This window comes from Phascolarctos cinereus, unplaced genomic scaffold (assembly GCF_003287225.1).
Source record: "Phascolarctos cinereus isolate Bilbo 61053 unplaced genomic scaffold, phaCin_HiC Scaffold_2;HRSCAF=192, whole genome shotgun sequence".
Lineage (NCBI taxonomy): Eukaryota > Metazoa > Chordata > Mammalia > Diprotodontia > Phascolarctidae > Phascolarctos > Phascolarctos cinereus.
In genome coordinates this window covers 374,095,301-374,114,529 of record NW_027555625.1, presented here as the reverse complement: position 1 = coordinate 374,114,529, position 19,229 = coordinate 374,095,301, and the positions used below count along the sequence as shown (strand labels likewise).

The 19,229-nt window shown below is 43.1% G+C and overlaps 2 protein-coding genes across 3 annotated transcripts in view; both read left to right on the top strand.

The window, feature by feature from the left end:
• The first annotated feature begins 119 nt into the window (after window positions 1–119).
• HDAC3 (histone deacetylase 3) lies at window positions 120–7,693 on the top strand. Of its 2 annotated transcripts, XM_021005032.2 has the most exons (15): window positions 120–205; window positions 445–527; window positions 1,951–2,093; window positions 2,951–3,032; window positions 3,150–3,206; window positions 3,335–3,390; window positions 3,834–3,967; window positions 4,173–4,253; window positions 4,434–4,507; window positions 4,758–4,822; window positions 5,332–5,421; window positions 5,540–5,598; window positions 5,916–5,995; window positions 6,424–6,581; window positions 7,013–7,693. In XM_021005032.2, the coding sequence occupies exons 1-15, from the start codon at window positions 151–153 to the stop codon at window positions 7,080–7,082; spliced, it is 1,287 nt and encodes a 428-aa protein (XP_020860691.1). In that variant the 5' UTR covers window positions 120–150; the 3' UTR covers window positions 7,083–7,693. The 2 variants fall into 2 exon arrangements, with proteins under 2 accessions (XP_020860691.1, XP_078006622.1); XM_078150496.1 differs by lacking the exon at window positions 3,150–3,206.
• A 631-nt stretch (window positions 7,694–8,324) lies between these two features.
• DIAPH1 (diaphanous related formin 1) overlaps window positions 8,325–19,229 on the top strand; it is an 84,260-nt gene continuing 73,355 nt past the window's right edge. Inside the window, exon 1 of the mRNA XM_078150498.1 lies at window positions 8,325–8,640. Within this exon, the coding sequence (XP_078006624.1) occupies window positions 8,527–8,640 (114 nt within the window). The 5' untranslated portion in view covers window positions 8,325–8,526. The remainder of the gene's footprint in view (window positions 8,641–19,229) is intronic.

Sequence of the window (19,229 nt, the reverse complement as noted above, 5' to 3'; positions counted from 1 at the left end):
GCGGGGCCTCGACCTCCCCCTCCCTTGCGGCTCGGAGCCCGCGGCGACCTCGGATTCCGCAAGGGGCGTGGTGTCGCGCTATGACGCAGAACGCACGGTCCTGGAGGCGGGGCTGGAGGGCGGAGGCGCGGGGCCTGGTCCCCCGGTACCATGGCCAAGACGGTGGCCTATTTCTATGACCCGGATGTGGGGAACTTCCACTACGGTGAGAGTGGGGAGGAGAACCTCAGGCAGTGGGGGGGTAGGCTGGGGGGTGGGGGGGTGGGGGGCACGGGCGCCAGCAGTCTCCCTTTCCCCAGTTCCCCCCCCCAATAACCCGGACCAAGTGGAGGATTGGGAGGTGGGGGTGGGGTGGAGCGGGTTCCCTAGGACCCTGGGGAGGGTGCATTCTGGGCCCCTTGGGGTGGTGGGTCAGCGACTCATTTTGACCACTCATTCCTCCAGGGGCGGGTCACCCCATGAAACCCCATCGTCTGGCGCTTACCCACAGCCTGGTGTTGCACTATGGGCTCTACAAGAAGATGATTGTGAGTGTTTCTCTTCTCTCCTCTTTGGCACCCAATGCTTGGGGAAGGGGTGCAGTGCGGGAGGGGATGGAGGCAGCTTTGTATGCACTTGCTCTTGGGGTGCAGGTTTAGAGGAAATGGAGACAAGGACACCCCTTCATCACCCTAGTCATAGATTAATAGGGATTAGAAGGGTTGTTAATAATAAGGATTAGAAAGGATGTTAGAGATCTCTCTAGAGAACTCCCTTCATTTTATAGATGGGAAACTGAGGCCAAGAGAGGGGAAATGACTTGCCGAAGGTTAAACAGGTAACCTATGTAGAAAGCCTGTGATTTGAATCAAGGTCCTCTGACTCCAAATCCAACATTTTTTTTAACAATATCATACTACCTCTCATGCTGTCCCACAATATACTTTTCTTGCCACAACAAGATGCTAGAACCTTAGTACCCCAATGGAATGAGAGGGTACTTTGGGTATACTCCTGTACAAGAGTTAGTTCAGCCCTTCAATCTTTCTGTTTTGGTTTGTATGGTCTGAGGAGGACTCAGTTGAGGTAAGGGGCTTGAGTTGGCTACTCATATCTTCTCTACTTCCCCCTCCAAAAAAAAGTACACCCAAAAATCTACCAACAACACACACAGAACCTTGTCTCTATGGCTATACTCTTGGCCAAGGCACATGTCTTTGACATGGTTGGGACTTGGAAGATGAGAATTGGAAACATTCAGACTCAGAATGGTATGCATATGCATGATGTTGATTGTCACTTTTAGGGTTATATTAAATATAAAATCCCTGGAGGAGTTTGTGAAGAGTAGGGTTACTAAAATGGATTGGCTTCCCTCTGGAGTCTCTTGATATATAAATACTGAGTTCATTTTCCCACCATTTGCAGAGCCCTGTACTTTGATATAAAGGAGATAGCATTTACCTTTAGGGAATGTTCTAACTATTGGAAAATACATAATCTCTAATTTCAGAAAGCTTCCAATTAATTTGGGGAATCATAACTAAGAGAACAACAATAAGGCATTATATTTGTATATTGATTTGTGCTTTTCAAAATAGTTTCATATACAATGTCACATTTGAATCTAGAAGGAAACAGTAGGGTGGGGGAGGGAAGAGAGGTCAGCAGACATCTGGACTATGGAGAGAAGGACAGAAAGGAGTGGGGGAGGGAGGAAAGGGTGATATGGGGAACATGGGAATGTGGGGGGGGATAAATGCAACAAAAATGACTAACTCAGCATCTTTGCTTTAGCCTCAAATTGGTCTTTTTTTTCATAGGGAGACCTTTATGCAAGAGGGAGTGTACCTATATATGGGTATTTGGGTGGGGAGTACTTTGGAAGCTCTGAGGTTGGGCTGAAACAGTCAAAGCCCCCTAATTTGGAACTAATCCTGCCCAAGTTCATCATGTTTTCTTTATTCCAAGGTCTTCAAGCCATACCAAGCCTCTCAACATGATATGTGCCGTTTCCACTCAGAGGATTATATTGATTTCCTGCAGCGGGTCAGCCCCACCAACATGCAGGGCTTTACTAAAAGTCTCAATGCCTTCAATGTAGGGGATGATTGGTGAGGGAAGGTCAAGGGACCTTTGATGTGTATCAGTGTTGGTCACTGGGGTGGGGAATTAATTGTAGGGAAGAGGGAGGGAGAGGGGCTGTGGGGAGTTTTTATAAAGTACTATGTCAAATGTAACTGGGGACACACAGAAGTACAGCTCTGACCTTGAAGAATTTATATTCAAGTTGGGGAGACCTAACATACACGGTAAATAGTAAAAACTTCCAAATATTTTATCTGGGCCTTCTTCCCAGTCTTTTTTTTTTTAACTGACTCTCCAGCTTTGTCTTCAGCTACTCCCCTACATGAACCCTTGATTGATTTTCTTTTTTTCCCCAAAATGCCATGCAAATTCTTTGTCTCCAATTTTGCCCACATCTTTTCACCTATTCAAATTTTACCAGTTGTTTAGCTCAAGTTCCAGGTCCTCCATGAAGCCTTCCCTGGTGGCTGAAGCCTCATTATTTCTCCTTCCTCTTAATTTCTATAGCACGTTTGTCTATACCATTCACTTGACACTAATTGTATGCTACATTCTGATATCTCTTAAATTGTTCTTCATTTTTCTTTATGTGTGTCTTTTCCCACAGTGCCTAGAATAGTGTTGGGCAAATAGGCAAGCAGGAAATAAATAAATGAACATTCTTTGTGTGTATACATATATATTTATACATATATGTACTACTTTTTTTTTTTAAAGACAAATGAATAATGTGGGAGGAAAAAGGAAGAAGGCCTAAAATGGATTAGGTGTATTGCTGGTGGTAGGATGTGTGTGTGTGTGTGTATGTGTGTGTGTGTGTGTGGTGGTGTTCAGTTTCTTGGGAAAGGAGCCAAGGCTCTCGGTCATGTCCTCTGTCTTACAGTCCTGTGTTCCCAGGCCTCTTCGAGTTCTGTTCCCGTTACACAGGTGCTTCCCTGCAGGGCGCAACACAATTGAACAACAAGGTAAACATATCACTGTTACCCCCATTCATCTACTGCTGTGGTATCCACAGCCAGCATCCTCATGTCCCCTGTGCCTTAGGTTTGGGGAGGGCTGTGATTTGGATGTTTGTCCTTTAGATTTGTGATATTGCCATTAACTGGGCTGGAGGACTGCACCATGCTAAGAAATTTGAGGTGAGTATGGGGGTGATGGAGGGAACTAAGGGTGTTGTGGGCATGGGCTGCTGAGGATGGGGGCCAAAATATGGTGAGGGATGTAGGGGTGAGGTGCTTCTTCCCCCAAAGCCACTCTCCTCCTGCAGGCCTCAGGTTTCTGCTATGTCAATGACATTGTGATCGGCATCCTGGAGCTACTGAAGTAAGGAACTTACAGGGGAGGATGGGATGAGATAATGGGGAATGGGTTCTCTTTGTGGACTTTGAAGGAGTATGAGTCCTTGGACTAGACTTCTCAACCCCAACTCTACACTTGCTCTGACACCTAGTAATCCTAGTTTATTCCCTTCTGGTAGACAACTTTTACCTTGATCACATTTATTTCTCCATAAGTCCCAGTCCCCATTTCCTCTCCCCCCAACCCCCAGCCCCACCCTAGGGTAATAGGATATACTCTGTGTAGGAATGCCCTTGATAGGACAGCTTCAGCTAATCTGGGAACTGAGTTTAGGTTTCAGGTGATTAGGCTGTGTGGACATAAAGGGTTCTGTGTTTGGCAGCAATATGTGAATATGGGATTGGGGGAGAGATTCCCTCTTGGCCTATTTATGTCTGGCTCAAACTCTTTGTTTTCCTTTGCCCCAGGTATCACCCCCGTGTATTGTACATTGACATTGACATCCACCATGGGGATGGTGTACAGGAAGCCTTTTATCTCACTGACCGAGTCATGACTGTCTCTTTCCATAAATATGGCAATTACTTCTTCCCTGGCACAGGTGGAGAGATTTGTCGGGGAAGAGTAGGGGGAAGGAGGGAAGGATGGGTTGAGTAAATGGTGGGCCAGGGATGAGTAGGTAGCTTTAGACAGGGACTAGAAGGGGTTGGACAGTTGTTGGGGGCACAGAGTCTATGTGTGAAGTAAAAAAATCCAGATTTGTAGTATTTCCCCAGCAAGTTACCCCCAGCCATCTTTCCCTGCAGGTGATATGTATGAAGTTGGAGCAGAAAGCGGACGCTACTACTGTCTCAATGTGCCCCTGCGGGATGGCATCGATGACCAGAGTAAAGGACTACCTATTTGTCGAATCTCATATTTTTTTTTCTTTGCTGTGTCCCGGCTGTTTTGTTGTGCCCTATGTTGCCCCATATCTGAGTTGCTAGTTTCCTCAACCCCCTTTTCCCTGTGTCTTGAGTCCAGTCCTTTTCCTTGGGGTACTAGTTGTCTACCTCTTACCACTCCAGGTTACAAGCACCTCTTCCAGCCTGTCATCAACCAAGTGGTGGATTTTTACCAACCAACGTGCATTGTGCTACAGGTAGCAAGCAGTCTGAACCTCCATTGTGTGTGTGTGTGTGTGTGTGTGTGTGTGTGTGTGTGTGTCTGTCTGTCTGGAGGTGGGGGGGGACAAGTTAAGAGTTGGTGGGGAGGGTTAGCCCTGGCCTCTGTGGAATATGGTAGGGAGGGTGACAGTTCTCAATTTGGGGGAGAAATATAGGGTAGATGGTCACTTATGTTGTCACAGTCAGTTATCTCAAGACAGCTGCTTGGTATTTTGCTCTTTGCAGTGTGGAGCTGATTCCCTGGGTTGTGATCGGCTGGGCTGCTTCAACCTTAGCATCCGAGGTCATGGGTAAGACTCTTCTTTCCATACCCTCCTGGACACTTTTCAGAAACATCTTGGGGATGTACCCTAAGTTTATATACTTGTAGGTATAGGGGCAGGGTCCTGGCCTTTTCTTGCGGAGACAAAAGAATTAAGAAGGGGATATACACAGAACTCATGGATCTGTGATCTCATTAATGTACATATATAGTGATACAAATTAGAACTCATCTATACCTTCCCGATGTGTGGGATTCTTCTTCATGTACTCCCATAAATTCCTTACAGGGAGTCTATCCAATAGTGTTGGGGACCTTCCTCAAATTCTTCCATTGCCTGGTGGCCAGTGGTCTATTAATTATCCTTCACTCTTCTTATGTGACTATGGGATATGAGAAGAAAATGTCACATTGGATTCTTGGTCTGATTGGAAGTGGTGGGAGCCCTTGGATGTTGGGAGATCTAAGGTAAAAGTGACTAGGAAGATGGAAAAGGGATAGATAGTTCAGCTGCTGACATTTCCTGGTCCTCAACAGGGAGTGTGTGGAATATGTCAAGAGCTTTAACATCCCATTGCTGGTACTGGGTGGTGGTGGCTATACTGTTCGAAATGTTGCCCGATGCTGGTGAGTTCAGTCTCTCATCTATCTCTCCTCTCTCCTATAAGTATTATGGGTTCATTGAGGGTTGTCTAGGTGGGCACTAGAGCCTTCACATTCAGTTCGTTCCTTCCCCTTGTTTCAGGACATATGAGACATCACTGTTGGTAGAAGAAGCTATCAGTGAGGAGCTACCATATAGTGGTGAGACACTTCTCTTACTCCCCCACCCTATCTTTTACAAATCTATTTCCTTGGGGGGCCCTAGGATGGCCTGGGATGGAGTTGGAAGAATAATTTGATATCTTTCAGTAGGCAGAGTTGAGTTCTCTAGTGTTGTTACTCTTTTTTTCTGATGCTGAATCACTGAATTGTAGAGGAGGCCGAAGTCCTGGCCCTTCTTCCTGTAGAGTCTAAGTTAGATAGAGGTAAGACCCAGGAACCCTGATTCCCAGCCAGTGCTGAACTTATCTCACTCCTTGCCCTGGGGCTCTGATCTCTTTTTCTTCCTCTCCCCAAAGAATATTTTGAGTACTTTGCCCCAGACTTCACATTGCATCCAGATGTCAGCACACGAATTGAAAACCAGAATTCACGCCAGGTCAGTGGCCCAGCAAAATGGGAATGGCTGGTGGAGGGGTGGGTGGTGAGAGTGGGGAGAGGGAGGTAAGGGTATAGAGTTGGGGTATGGGGGACTTACTGCCCAATTGGCTTGATTGGGGAGTGATTGTTGGGGGTGGGCACAGAGTCAGAAGGCTTTGGCTAGGATTTTCAGGCCAAGGAACTGAGGGAAACAAACTAGGGAAGAAAGTTCCAGGCATAATGGAACCCAAGTTGCTATGGTAGAAATCAGGACAGTCAAAGGCTGTAATGTTAGTTGTGTAGAGAGAGCTCCCAACTGGTCTGTCCCTGACTGGAAAACACTTTTGTGGAATTAGTGCTTCTAAGTGAGACTTGGGACAGTGATGCTTTGGGGATGGATGAGAAATAGCTTGTGTCCCCTTGTGCCTTCCTTGTTGTTCTGGCTAGTACCTCGACCAGATCCGGCAGACGATCTTTGAGAATCTCAAAATGTTGAATCATGCACCCAGTGTCCAGATCCATGATGTACCATCTGATCTGCTGACCTATGACCGAACTGATGAAGCTGATGCTGAAGAAAGGGGCCCTGAGGAAAACTATACCAGGTATTGGATGAGGAGAGAATAGCCATTGAGGGAGCCTTAAGAAAGACAACAGGAGGCTGTTTTGCTGAGGACTGGAAAACAACTATAGCGGGGTGGCTTTTTATTTTTCCTTTCTCATATTCTTGGGACTAAGGAAGGGGAGAAAAGAATACTTGGAAAACCATGACATGTATATTTTGTGGGGAGTGCAAAAGGGTACATACAACAGACTTGGTGGAAGGGCTCCAAGGAGAATGTTGCTGATGAAAAGCCAGAAAGTGGTTTGAGACATTGAGAGAAGCTGGGAATCTAGTCACTGGAGCCTGCTGCTACCACTTATTGTTTGCTCCCTGTCCCTTTCCCTTTTTCCTCCACTTTCTCTCCCCTGGCTAGGTGTTTAACTAATGCTTATTGATTAATTGATAGCACTGATCTGTCTCCCAACCTCCCAGGCCAGAGGCTCCCAATGAGTTCTATGATGGAGACCATGACAACGATAAGGAAAGTGATGTAGAGATTTGAAGCTTGGAGAGACTCTGCTCCACAGAGAGTTACCTGCCACTTCAGGGCTGGGCAGGTGGCAAGAAGAGTGACCTTTCCTTGTGTGACTTTCTCTGTCCCTGAGCTTTGCCCTCTACTCTGTGGGAAAGAGTCCAAAGACTGCTGCTGGTCCCAGGACCTTCTTAACCCTTACTCCAGTTTCCTTCTCCCCAAGCCAGAGGTGGTAATTTTTGGATAGGTGGATGGGGGACAGTTCTAGCACTAACTTGGGGCTAGAAGGTCAGCTTCTGTAGACAGGTCAGAGAGGTCACATGTCCCTGGTGGCCAGTCTCTTAGCTTGCCCCCTGTTCTCAGACTCCTGTCTCCTCTTGACAAAGGTATTTTCAGGATGGAGGGGTGGTTGATATTGAAGGTACCTTTTTATTCCCAGCCATACTGTGCCCTGTCTAATGTACACTTTAATTTGGGAGTGGAAAGGGACCAGGGGAGGGTTGTCATTTGTTTCCTACCTTATGGGTCCCTTTTGATTGGGAAAAGAAGGAGTGGAGAGGGGTTTCATGTCCTGCCTTTTCGTGTTTTATGTCCATTTTACCATTGTTTTTATCCAATAAATTGAGTCAGTATTTTTCTTATCTACTGCCTTCTTCCTATGAATTTGATATTTCCTTCAGGTGTACCTTATTGGGAATATGGGGGTGGGAGGGGAGTTGAAGGTAGATTTCACTGTATCCAGGGGTGATAGATCTGGTGTTTGCTTTCTACTTCTTTTCATGGAATCCTTGGGCTTTTCCCAGGACTGCCATACATTATTAGCTCAACAGAGTGGGCCTGGGCTGTCTGTGAACTTGGACTCTGAGGCTAACACCAGTGGTGGGGTCGGGGTTTCTGAGGTTGAGTTTGTGACACAAGGCCCGGAGCCCAGCCACAGCTCTATGGATGGGTTTGCCTACCGCCCGGCCAGGCTGGGGAAGCACCATCCATCCCCTGTTCCAAAGGCCTCCCTCTGCTGGGAAAAGGCTGATTTCCCTTGTACCCCGTGACGTCTAAGCCCAGCCGCCGCGCCAGTACGGGGACTTGGAGAACCAAAAAGTTTGTGGTTCTGTCGGAGGCCCGGCAGATGGCGCTGTTCCTGGTTCTAAACTCCTCTACTTCCTCCCCACTAAATTGGGCTTAGTGGTTGAGCCCATCGGGCAGGTAAAGCGTTGAAACGGTCGTCACCCCCCAGGTTCAACGCACAGTTGGTAGGCACCTCACGGAAGTGTGGCAGGCTCCGAGCTCTGGACCGTCTCTACTAGATATTCATGAGGCGCGCGCAACTCGGCATGCTAATGAGCTCGGGGAAGGCGGGGGACTGAGGCGCTGGGCGGCGGCGCGCGGGCGGCGAGGAGGCAGCGAGCGGGCGGGCGGTGCGCGCCGAGCGGAGCGGAGGGAGCAGGCTTCGGGGGGCGGCGTGCTAGCCGCAGACATGGAGCCACCCGGAGGGGGCCTGGGGCCGGGCCGTGGGACCCGGGACAAGAAGAAGGGTCGGAGCCCGGAGGAGCCGCCCGCGGCCGGCGACGGCGGCAAATCCAAGAAATTCGTGAGTGTCCCACCCACCCACCCATCGCTTCAACCCGGGTCCCGGCACTGCCCGCCTCGGGCCAACGGCCGGGGAGCCACCCCCTCCGCCTGCCAGCCTGCCCTTCCTGCTGCCCACCCTCGCCACCGTCCCTCCCCGCCCCGGCTTCCCCCAGCCCTGACTGCCTTTTTATCCCCTCTACTCTCTAGATCTGACTCGGTCCTGGCGGCCCTTCTTGTCCCCCCAAACCTCCCCCTATGCACACCTGGCCCCTCCTAACCCCCTTCGCCCCTCTCTCTCGCGGACTTGATCCCCCTCAGCCACCTCCTCCCTCCTCCCCCCGCTCCGACCAGGCTCCCCCCAATCCCTCCTCCACCCTGCAGCCACCTTTATCCCTATCTCTCCGGACAAACCCATCAGACCTGGTTTCCCCTCTTATCTCGCCTCCTAAACCTGGCCCTCCTCCGCCACCTGGCCTCCCAGGTACGTTTCCCTCCTGCCCTCCCACTCCAGAGCCGGATCCTTTCAGCCCCTTCTCAACACCCACCCTCACCTGGCTACTCTTAATTACTTCTATCCACGTTCCTCCCTCCCCCGGAACCTGGCCCCCTTGAGTTACTGCATGCATGGTAATGCTAGTCCTTTTTCATCAGCCTTGTAACCTTCTCTTCCCCGCCTTGGGATAGCCACCTTCCCAGCTCCTGTGCGTCTTCCATTGCTGCTGTTGCTGTCGCTGTTTTTCCCCTAATGTTCCGCATAACCTTCTTTTCAGATCTTTTATCCCGTAACCTTTACTGAACTAATTCCCTTTTGCTTACCTTTTAATTCCTACCGTTTCCTACCAGTCACTCCCCAGCTTCCTTTTTTCTTTTTCTTTCTGTTAACATAGATGTTTCTTCTTCCTTGGCCCAACCCCCTTTCTCCAGGTACTTTCCTGGGTTCATTTTCTAAGCCTCTCATGGCATTCTCTTGTTCCTCCCCCCCCCCCATTTCCTGATCTATGCTTTAGCCTTTTAACTTGTTAACTTTCCATCCAATAAAATCTCTTAGGCTCTCAGTTTAGTGTCATCTGATAATGGCTCCCTCTCAGGAATGTTACCTGACATGTGACCTCTTAGAAATTTGTCCTTGCATTTAAAGAAATAAACTCCTGCCCAATTACACATGTCCCTCAGTCATGTTATTACTCTATCTTCCAATATTTCTTCCCTCTTAGAGTTTTCCTTTGTCCTATTATTACTTCCTTGGGGGTAAACTCTTTGGCCTCTTGCCCTAAAGTAATAGTAACTTTTTCTCTCCCTCTACAAGTGGAAAGGAAAATAAAATTGCAAGTCCAAGAAATTTGTGAATAATGTAATTGTTTTATATATTTTCTATTATAACCATTATTTCAACCTCTCTTCTACCTCCTTATCCTCTTCAGTGCTGTTGACAGCCTTACTCTTGTCTGTGTTGAGGAGTATAGTTTTCTTTCTGTGAGAACTACTTCAACCCCAGTCTGAAGAAAAAGTGATATCCCTGTAACCCCTTACTTAGCATGTTCTATTATGATGTCCATACCTTGCCCCCATACTAAATCCTCCATTCCAACCTCTTTCTCCTGGGGCAAGGGTGGGGAACCTGCAGTCTCCAGGCCACAAGTGGCCTTCTGGGTCCTCAGGTGCAGCCGTTTGACTGAATCCAAACTTCACAGAACAAATCCCCTTAATAAAAAGCTCAGTCAAAATGCTACACCCAAGGACCTAGAAGGCCACATGTGGCCTGGAGGCTGCAGGTTCCCCATCCCTGTTCTGGGGGATATTTATTCTCTTAACAATTTGAAAAATATGGAAATGTTTTCCATAGCTCCTTAAAGAGATCGAGTTGAGTACAACACCTTAATAACTCATTGTTAGTTGTAACCATGTATTCCCTTTTTCAGCTAATCCCCTTACAATCTTTCCTTCTCATTGAATAAATTGCTTGTAACTTTATTTTTCCTTCTCCTCTCTCCCTGACTTGCCCCAAACAATCCAAGTCATTTTCTCATAAACTTGGCAAGAAAGCTGATAAAACAATGAATTGGAAGGAAATACTACTTTCTAACCAAAGGTGTTGAGAAATGCAGTACTATACAGGAATTACTTGTACTGGGGCAGCTGGCGTAATGGAAAGAGGAATAGATTTGGAGTGGCTGTGTTTGAGTGTTGACTCGGCTATTAAGTGTGACTATAGGCAAGTCACCCAACCTCCCTTTGCCTCACTTACCTCATCTGTAAAATAGGACAGTAATATGGCTACCACTTAAGTGACATAGTTGTTAAGAGGAAAGCATTTGTGTAAAATGGTGGTGGTAGTTACAGAGGGGATTAAAGTAGGGATCCTTCTCTTTCTGCCTATGTATGTATGATTAAACCAGATGCCCCTAGGCGTGTTAACAATTGATCTATATAATTAGCCTCGTTATTCCAGGCCACTAATTGCCTATTTTTATGCTGGCTATTATTTCTTCACCCAGAGCATGGGGCTTATAGTTCAAGAAAATTTCTTACTGGCTCAAAAAATATTCTGTGTTTCGTACTGCAGTGTCATCTGAGTTTCTTTAGGTTAGGTGCTGAACCTCTCATAGACTGGGTTAAACTTTCCTTCCCAGTCTAAAGTTCCTGGGTCCCTAATTTGGAATTTCCTTCAGTTTCTTTAATCAAACTCAAGGTAGGGAATGTTACTTTGCATTGAGTTTGTCCTCCCTCTCATGAATTCCAACTAGACCTGCTGATTTACAGTCTTAGCTTCTTTTCTACACTTTCCAGGTCATCCTTAGGAATTTTTTTGTGTCTTTGATTTGCCTAGCTCTGGTATGTTTCACAGATTTTTGGAATCTATTGAATGTATGTTGCTTGAGGCTGAGATACTTCTAGCACTCTCTGCTCGGTAGACCACTGTACCTTCAAATATATGCTGAGTGTATTTAAGTCTGAGTTGTTTGTATTAGCTTTAGAGAGGGTGGAGTTTAAGTTCCTTATTTCTTCTAAAGGTACTGTTCTTAACCCTTAGCTTGCTGAAATGTGTTATCTGGTAGTGTAAGTAGTGAGGAGAATTGTATTTTTTTCCTTCAGAAAGAATTATTTAAATATCCCTTTACTGGTAAATATAAGCTTTGAACATTCTAGCCCTCCTCTGTTGTTGACTTTGGGGAAAAAAATGTGAGTCGTTAAAGGCTAGGAGTGGCACCAGATTTCTGTGTGAGAAAGTATGACAACAGTGGTGTATTCTGGGGCTGATATCTTGTTATTATTTAAAGTGAGACTTTCTGGTTAGAGGTGGTGTCTAAACTCAAAGTTATTTATCTCCTGATGTGCTTTTCTAAAGTTTCTGTTCTTTGGAACTACAGCATGAGCCTCTTTAAGGAACCCTGCACAGTAGAGATTAAGTACCTCAGATAACTATTTATATCTGGTTCTGAGAATGTCACTAATCCCTTTAGGAGTTTGATACCTTTTAGTGCTTTAAGGAAGGTTCTGACCACAAGTCTTAGGAGGGCTATGGATTAGAAGAAAAGGCTTTGAGGAAAGGAGTCAAATTTAGGTACGGGGAGTGGGGGAGAGGAAGTAGACCCACAGAGGCTTAAAGCAAATGATCAAGCAAGGTATAGGTAAACTCTGGCAATCTGTTTTGTGCTTCTGAGGTGCCTTGGATGTGGAGAAGAGATGGGGCCTAGCTTTAAAAGGCTATTGTGTCTTATGTATATAATTTCTAACATATATATTGTCATGAGCTGCTAGAAGAAGGCTGCTTTATGCTCTCCCTCTTGTACTTAATGAGTCTGACTTCATAAGGCCTCGTGGACACTCCCCCCCCCCCCCCGTTTCTTTTTTACCATCAGTTGAAAAAGCTTTAGCATGTAGGTGAATAATAGAAGTGTCATTCAGCAGAATTTGGTGTAGTCTCCCCTATTGTAGTAGTGGTAAATGGTCCCAGTCTAGCATGATTGCTTGTAGCTATTCCTAAAATATAATTGTAAGAGAAATATCATGTCTGTAATACTTTTTAGTCCTCACATTTAATGGTAGTCACATCTAATCAAAAAGAGGAAAAATCTATGAGAGAATGCTGTACCTTCTGAGCTTCCCTAAAGTTGCTCCATAAGGTTTATTTACGCTAGAATACATAACTTTATAAGGCCTTTATTTGAGCTTTAAATGAAAAGGAATAGAAGAGGAGGCCATAGGAGTCTTCTTTCATCTTTAATTTAATTTGAAGCATCTTGAGACATGGGGTCTGTAAGTTCTCTCTCCTGTCCCTTCTTTTTATTTATTTATTTTTGGTTCCAGTGAGACCGTATTGGGGAATAACTTATATGATTTTGTATGAACTTATGTAAAGATATTTCTGAGGGGTCAGGATAATAGGATGTCAAGTAGGGATTAATCAACATCCTGGCTATAAAGAGAAAATAGGTTACTATCTTAAACTTTTGTACAAAATTCTCATTGTTAGCCTTTAAAGAAGATATTAGCTATGATTGGGAAGTTCAGAGAAGGCCAACCAGAAACTTTGTGCAATTTGTGTCTTTTAGAAGTGATGCTAAACACGAAGATTTTTATACTTGGGATGAAGGGTGGCCTGCAGGAATGTGATTGTGATATTTCAGATTGTGAAATGACCTGAAAATTTGTTCCTTTCAGTTGTCTATAAAGACACCCTACAGGGTCGCTTAGTGACAGTGACTGGTACATTTAGACTAGCCTCAAAGGAAATCCTCTTGCACCCAATGTGTACTGAGGCTGACAGTGCAACCAGAATTACATTCCCTGGCAAGGGAGAATTATCATTAAATGTAGATACTCTTGTAAAGATCTGCTGTAATTAAAAAAAAAAGACCTAGATAATAAAAATGAGAATATGATTAAATTTTGTTGTTGGCCATATGCATCAGATGAAACTAGTTTTCTTTTCTTTGTGCTAAAATGATGACTTTTTGTTATCCAAGGGGCTCTGATGCACTTTACAAATAGATGTTGCATGTTACACTTAAGAGATCATTTTATGTGTAGTGAAACAGTCACAGTTTAAAAGATACATGGTAATTCTAGATATAATTAGGAACAGGTTTAAATCTCATGTGCATGAGGACAACAGAGGGAATTTATGGGAAACAAGGAGTTAGCATCCTAATATTCAGAAATTATTTACAGTTTAATTGACTAAAATAATGCATGACTTTCAAAAACACTAGAGTTTTCTGAATCCTTTTAAAAAATTTTTAATGAACAAAAATCTGTTTTCTTCTCTCCACCCCCCCCATTTTGCTATAGGAAATTTCATATTTAAGTATTTTTAGGAAAAAAAAATTTCCCATATAATGTCCTCTTCATCTATCTATCCTTACCAAGTATTTTCTGCTTTGAAGCTCCTTCCTTGAGAGTGTGCCTTCTGATTTGAGGGGTCTTACATTTCAGTACTCACTATACCTTCTTAGTAAAATATGCCTTTGAAAAATTAACCCCTCTCTGCTAACAGAAGGGCACTAGATGCTTGCTACCAGGTAGGAGTTGGGAACAAGTCAACACTTACTACTCCAATCCTGCCCAGCTGCTTTTCTTCCTTTTTGTCCCTACTAAAAGAACTTTCATTCCTGTTGGGAAACAGGAGTATGGATCTTGTTCCTTGTACCAAGGTGCTTAAGTCTCAGTCCTGAAATATAAAAGGAAAAAAAGGACCCTAAATCCACTCTTTTAACCACTTGAAAATCATTTGTATCTTTCCCTCTACTTTTCTTTTGCAAATACACAAATTTAAGTATTAAAGAACAATTTTTAAAAATTAAAAAAAATTATCAAAAGAAGACACTATTTAGGTTCCAGTTGATTTTGATTAATTATTCAACTTTTGAGTAAGTCATTGTACTTCAATAAATAGAGGAAAGGCTCTTAATGATTAATGAAGATTGCTAAGGCTAGTCCAGGATGTTGACATAATTCTACTTCACCTTTGTTTCAGGGTGAAAATATCAGAGTTGCAAATTGTATGTAAATATAATGGTAATAGCAGCTCATATTCTATTTTAAAATTTAGTTTAACTTCAATCAACCTATATATGTTAAGATATATGAACAAGAAAACCCTACCAAACTAAAACTTAGCTAAAAGTGAAATTTTTCATGTTATTTATTCTTGTTGTTGAAATTCCTGTTGTGTATAATTAACTTTAACAAGGTAGTAACAAAGTCATCAACTTGTCTGAATTTTGTTACTGTTTAATAGCCTTTATATGATTATAGTTAGTAAATATAAATTTTTTTGGTTTTGTTTTCTTTACTCTCCTTCACTTCATATCTTCCCATATTTCTTTGTATTCTTATCCTTGATAGTTTGAAGGTAATATTTCAGAGTTGTTTTAAGTTAATATCCATTCTAGAAGCAAAACTTAAGCACTATTGGTTAATTGTTCTAATTTGCTTTAATTACCACTGCTCTTTGCCCATCTTAACTTATTTGGAATAGTAGAAGTAAATTTTAGAAAAGGAACAGATACCACCAGTCAGAGAGACTGGTAGAGAAAAGATTAAATGAACTACTTCTCTGTTTCTTGGCCCAGTAACAGTTTTTTAACTAGACTCGTGATTTCACTGGTGTGAGTAACAAACTCACAGTGAAGAAACTCTATCAAGGTAGATGATAAATGTTTTGCCACTTATAGTCTTAGAAGGTTGCCTGAGACACTGAAAGGTAAAGTGATTTCCTTGATGTTAAAGAGTATTCTGAGTTCTGTCAGAGATAGTTTGTCCTGATGCACTGTTGGGTTGGGAAAATCTTGATTTGTAAGGTCATTGATCTGTGTAAAGATTGTAGCAGTAAAGATTTATTTGCTTTTCATCCTTTTCCCCCCAGACTTGAAAACTAGGAAAAGTTTCCAAAAGTTTTCTGAACCTTGCTTATCCTCAGGAGGAACTGTGTGTTGCATTAAGTCCAGGCAGCTTGTCCTTTTTCTTGATTCACAGGTCACTAGAAAGGTGAGAGAGTAGCTTTTGAGGGCAGCGGTCTCTTGTGTAAATAAAACAGTGTCACCTGTCAGGAATTTTCCTGTGAAAATTACATGGAACAGCAAGTGGTGATATTATGGAGGAGGGGAAGAAGAAATTGCTCTTGTAACATTGGTGAGTTTATCCTTCCTGCCTTGACAGTTTTTCCATGTGATCTCTGGGATAGAGTCCTAGTTGGGACTTCAGATCGTTTCTGAGGGACTACAGAAGTGGATGATGGCCAATAACTCTAGGTCCACTTTTGAATATGGAGACTTCTAAAATGTGGTCTTCAGATCTGGTAATTATTGGCCCATAGTTGTTAATCATTAAGTGATTTCTGCAAGAAACCTCATAAAAATGAGTATTTTCTGCTTGATTTGGATCTGGTAGAAGAGTGATAGTGATGGGGAAAGAGTCTGAAGTTTTTCTTGTGCTTCTCAATTCAATATGCCTCTTAGTTTTTATTATTCATCTATCACTGACTGACTGTCAGTAAGGCAGGTGACTTCCATTATGTTAATTCAAACAATATCCAAAAGTATTTAGAGTAATGATACTACTCCAGGTGTTGCTGTTTTGGTCTCTGACTTCGAGGAGCTTATAATCTCTTTGCTAGTCAAGAAAGAGAAACAATGTGAGGCAGGATCACTTCGTGAAATACAGTTGTTTGGTATTGACTACAAATGCTATAGTTCTGAGAAGGAAAAAGGTAATGTGTGGTAGAAGGAGAACTAAGATTTTAAGGGAGATAATTTTTTAGAATCATACAATTTTAGAGCTAAAAGGATCTCAGAGATAGGGTTACTTTAGGGGTAAGGAAACTGAAACCCATATAGGGTATGGGATTTTATTAGAGCCTAACTACATTTAGGCCTCTTTTTCAGTATACTACACTATTTTCTAGTCTGCACTATAATTATTTGTTTATGTGTCTTATTCCTCTACCTGGCAGTACCCCTTAGGGCAGGGACTTATCTATCTTATCTAAGCTTTGCAGCTCCCTCAGTGCCTAGGACTGTGGTCTGCACACTGTAGGAGTTTAATTAATGTTCTGTGAATTGAATTCTAGCACTCTCCACTTCAGCCAAAATGGACTGCTTTCTTTTCCGTTCCAGGTGAGATAAAATCAATTGGTGGATGTTCCTGAAGTGACTGAGAAATTCTTTTGAACCTTCTGAAATTGCTTATAGAAAGCAGGGGTAAAAGAACATTGGTAATGAGTATATATTTCTTTCATTTTCTCTCCTTTAAAGCATGCATCTTTTGTTTTGGTCTGCCAGATTGGAATGTAAGACGGTGATTTTCTGCTCTTAGAAAGGTAGTAGAATGTGACCTGAGAATGTGAATATATTTATATTAGAATTAAAATTCCAGGGAAACAGATCTGCTATCGAAATGGAGATATTAAAGCTATTTAATTTTCTCTCTTCATGAATTTGTATCCATCCATCTGTTTTCATCAGTTATTTCAATGTATTTCAGATTTAGAGAAGTGAATCCTTATCTCTGAAATCTAATCTTGATCCTGTAATAGTTAGATGCAATTATTAGAAGTAGAAACATAAAGAACCTACTATCTACTTCAGGGATCACCTAGCTGAATCCCTTTATATTATAAATGAGGAAACTGAGGTTTAGAGAGAGGAAATGGCTTGCCCAAGGTCACATATCATCAGTGACAAAGCCAAGACTAGAATTAATTTCCTGGTTCCATGTTGTTACCTCTAGTCTGATCTTCAAAAGACCAAGATTTTTCAATTGATGCGTTACTTTTTTTTTTTAGTCTGAAAGGTAAAGAAAATAGAGATAGAATAAAAATCTTTATTTTAAAGTAAAATTTTAATATTATTGCATCAGTTGATATGCCTAGTCCTTCTAGAGTTAAGAGATTTGGGGAAAAGGTGGGACCAAGGTAAGGAGTAGGATAGTAACTTCCCCAATACACAGGGTCTTAACTGAGCCATAGAGAAAGACCCATCCATCTTTGGAAGTTTTTTTGTCTGTTTAATATAAAGAACTTAAAATTAGGATGCTCAAAATCCTTCAGCCAACTGAAAAGGGTATGCAGAATTTTTAGCTTAAATAGGCTTTGAAGGATTCCCTCAGTAAAGAGGTTCCTCTGGTGATTTCTTAGCTCTGTCTTTAGTTGGCAGCGCTTTGCGTCCACCATGGCTTATTTCGTTAGTTACTTCTAGGCTCATGGGTGACGTCTGGTTCCTGTGATGGAAACCACAAGAAGAAGTGGTGAGAAGCCTCTGTAGGATATGGCTATCAAGCAAGAAGCAGACATTAGGCTGAGATCAGGAAGAGGAGTGTTGGTTTGCATGCATATCATTCTCTGGGCCAAATTTTCTGTTTTTCCTATAGATCATTGCTAGAATTCTCCAGCAGCCCCCTTGGAAGGTTTCCTTATGTATATTAAGTTTCTCTTGTTTCACAGGTAGTGTTTTCAGAAACTACAGGTTGAAACTATTGAGAGTTGGTTGGCATTTTGGTAAGGGGAACTAGATAATACTTTAAGATTATTTTCTGCCTGCTTGTGTGTACTTGATATTACCAGGGCCAAAAGAGAAAAGCTGGAAATATGGTTACAGAATATAAGAGTTAGAAGGACATGAAAGGTCTTATAGTCCAACCTGTCATTATGTACAGGAAGCATCTCTAACGGTCACCTATTCTCTGTTGAACAGTTTCAGAGTTGGGGAGCTCAGTACTTCAGTGAGTCAGTCTGTTCTTTCCCTTGGGCATGTTTCGGAATCTGTGGAAAAAATATGGATAAACTAGAGGCTTTTGGGAGCATGATCTACCATAGCTTAGAAGTCTATATAATACTGGTTTGTGTACAGCCCAATTCAAAGATGTTTAGTTACTGGAAGTACCAGATAGACCACATTGTAACTCTCACTTATAACACAATCCTGGGTCATTAATCTTTCTGTGTATTTCCCTTCCGAATGTCCTCCCAATAAAACCTTAGTCCGCTTGCATAAAGGGTCAAGTTGTTGGGTTTTTTTCATCACAATAGTTATTTTTCAGAATGTTTAGTTGGGCCTATTAAGAAGTATTGTAATTTTCTGACTAGCCAGATTGTTAGTTCCAACAGACAGAATGCTGAGTTGTGAGTTTCTAAGAGTTTGTCTCATAGAAAAATGGAAAAGGATCTTTGCTTAAAAAATCTGAGATTGATGTGGGCAGGTTTTTAAATTGTGTTAGGGGTGAGTCCTGACAAGGAGCAGGGTGTCCTAGTGCTTCCTGACTGCATGAAGAAGCAACAGCAGCTGCAGGAACTTCCTGTCTGCCAGGCGCTGGGTGTGTCACAAGTGCCCACCCTTCACTAAGGGCAATCAGGCCTGCAGCTTACATCACCACATGGGAGGAGAAGACAGTTGCTATAGAGATTGAGAAACAGCATTCCTGAGTTACTGACTGTATTTCCAAATGAGTGGACCAACACCCCTTTTCCAAAGTAGTGATCCTAGTTTCTCTAAGCTAAGGCAGCGAAAAGAGAGGCCTCATTATAACGAATGACATAGCTGGAACTTGGGCACTACTCACATGGAATCTTCTCCCATCTTGAATTACCCATGTTTTTTTCTACAGGTTCGA

What these genes read in the sequence shown, in the direction of transcription:
- HDAC3 (XM_021005032.2), top strand. Translation starts at nt 151, where the DNA reads ATGGCCAAGACGGTGGCCTATTTCTATGACCCGGATGTGGGGAACTTC. An exon ending in TTACTTCTTCCCTGGCACAG is followed by an intron (nt 3,968 to 4,172) that starts GTGGAGAGATTT and finishes CTTTCCCTGCAG; the next exon opens with GTGATATGTATGAAGTTGGA. An exon ending in AAAACCAGAATTCACGCCAG is followed by an intron (nt 5,996 to 6,423) that starts GTCAGTGGCCCA and finishes TGTTCTGGCTAG; the next exon opens with TACCTCGACCAGATCCGGCA.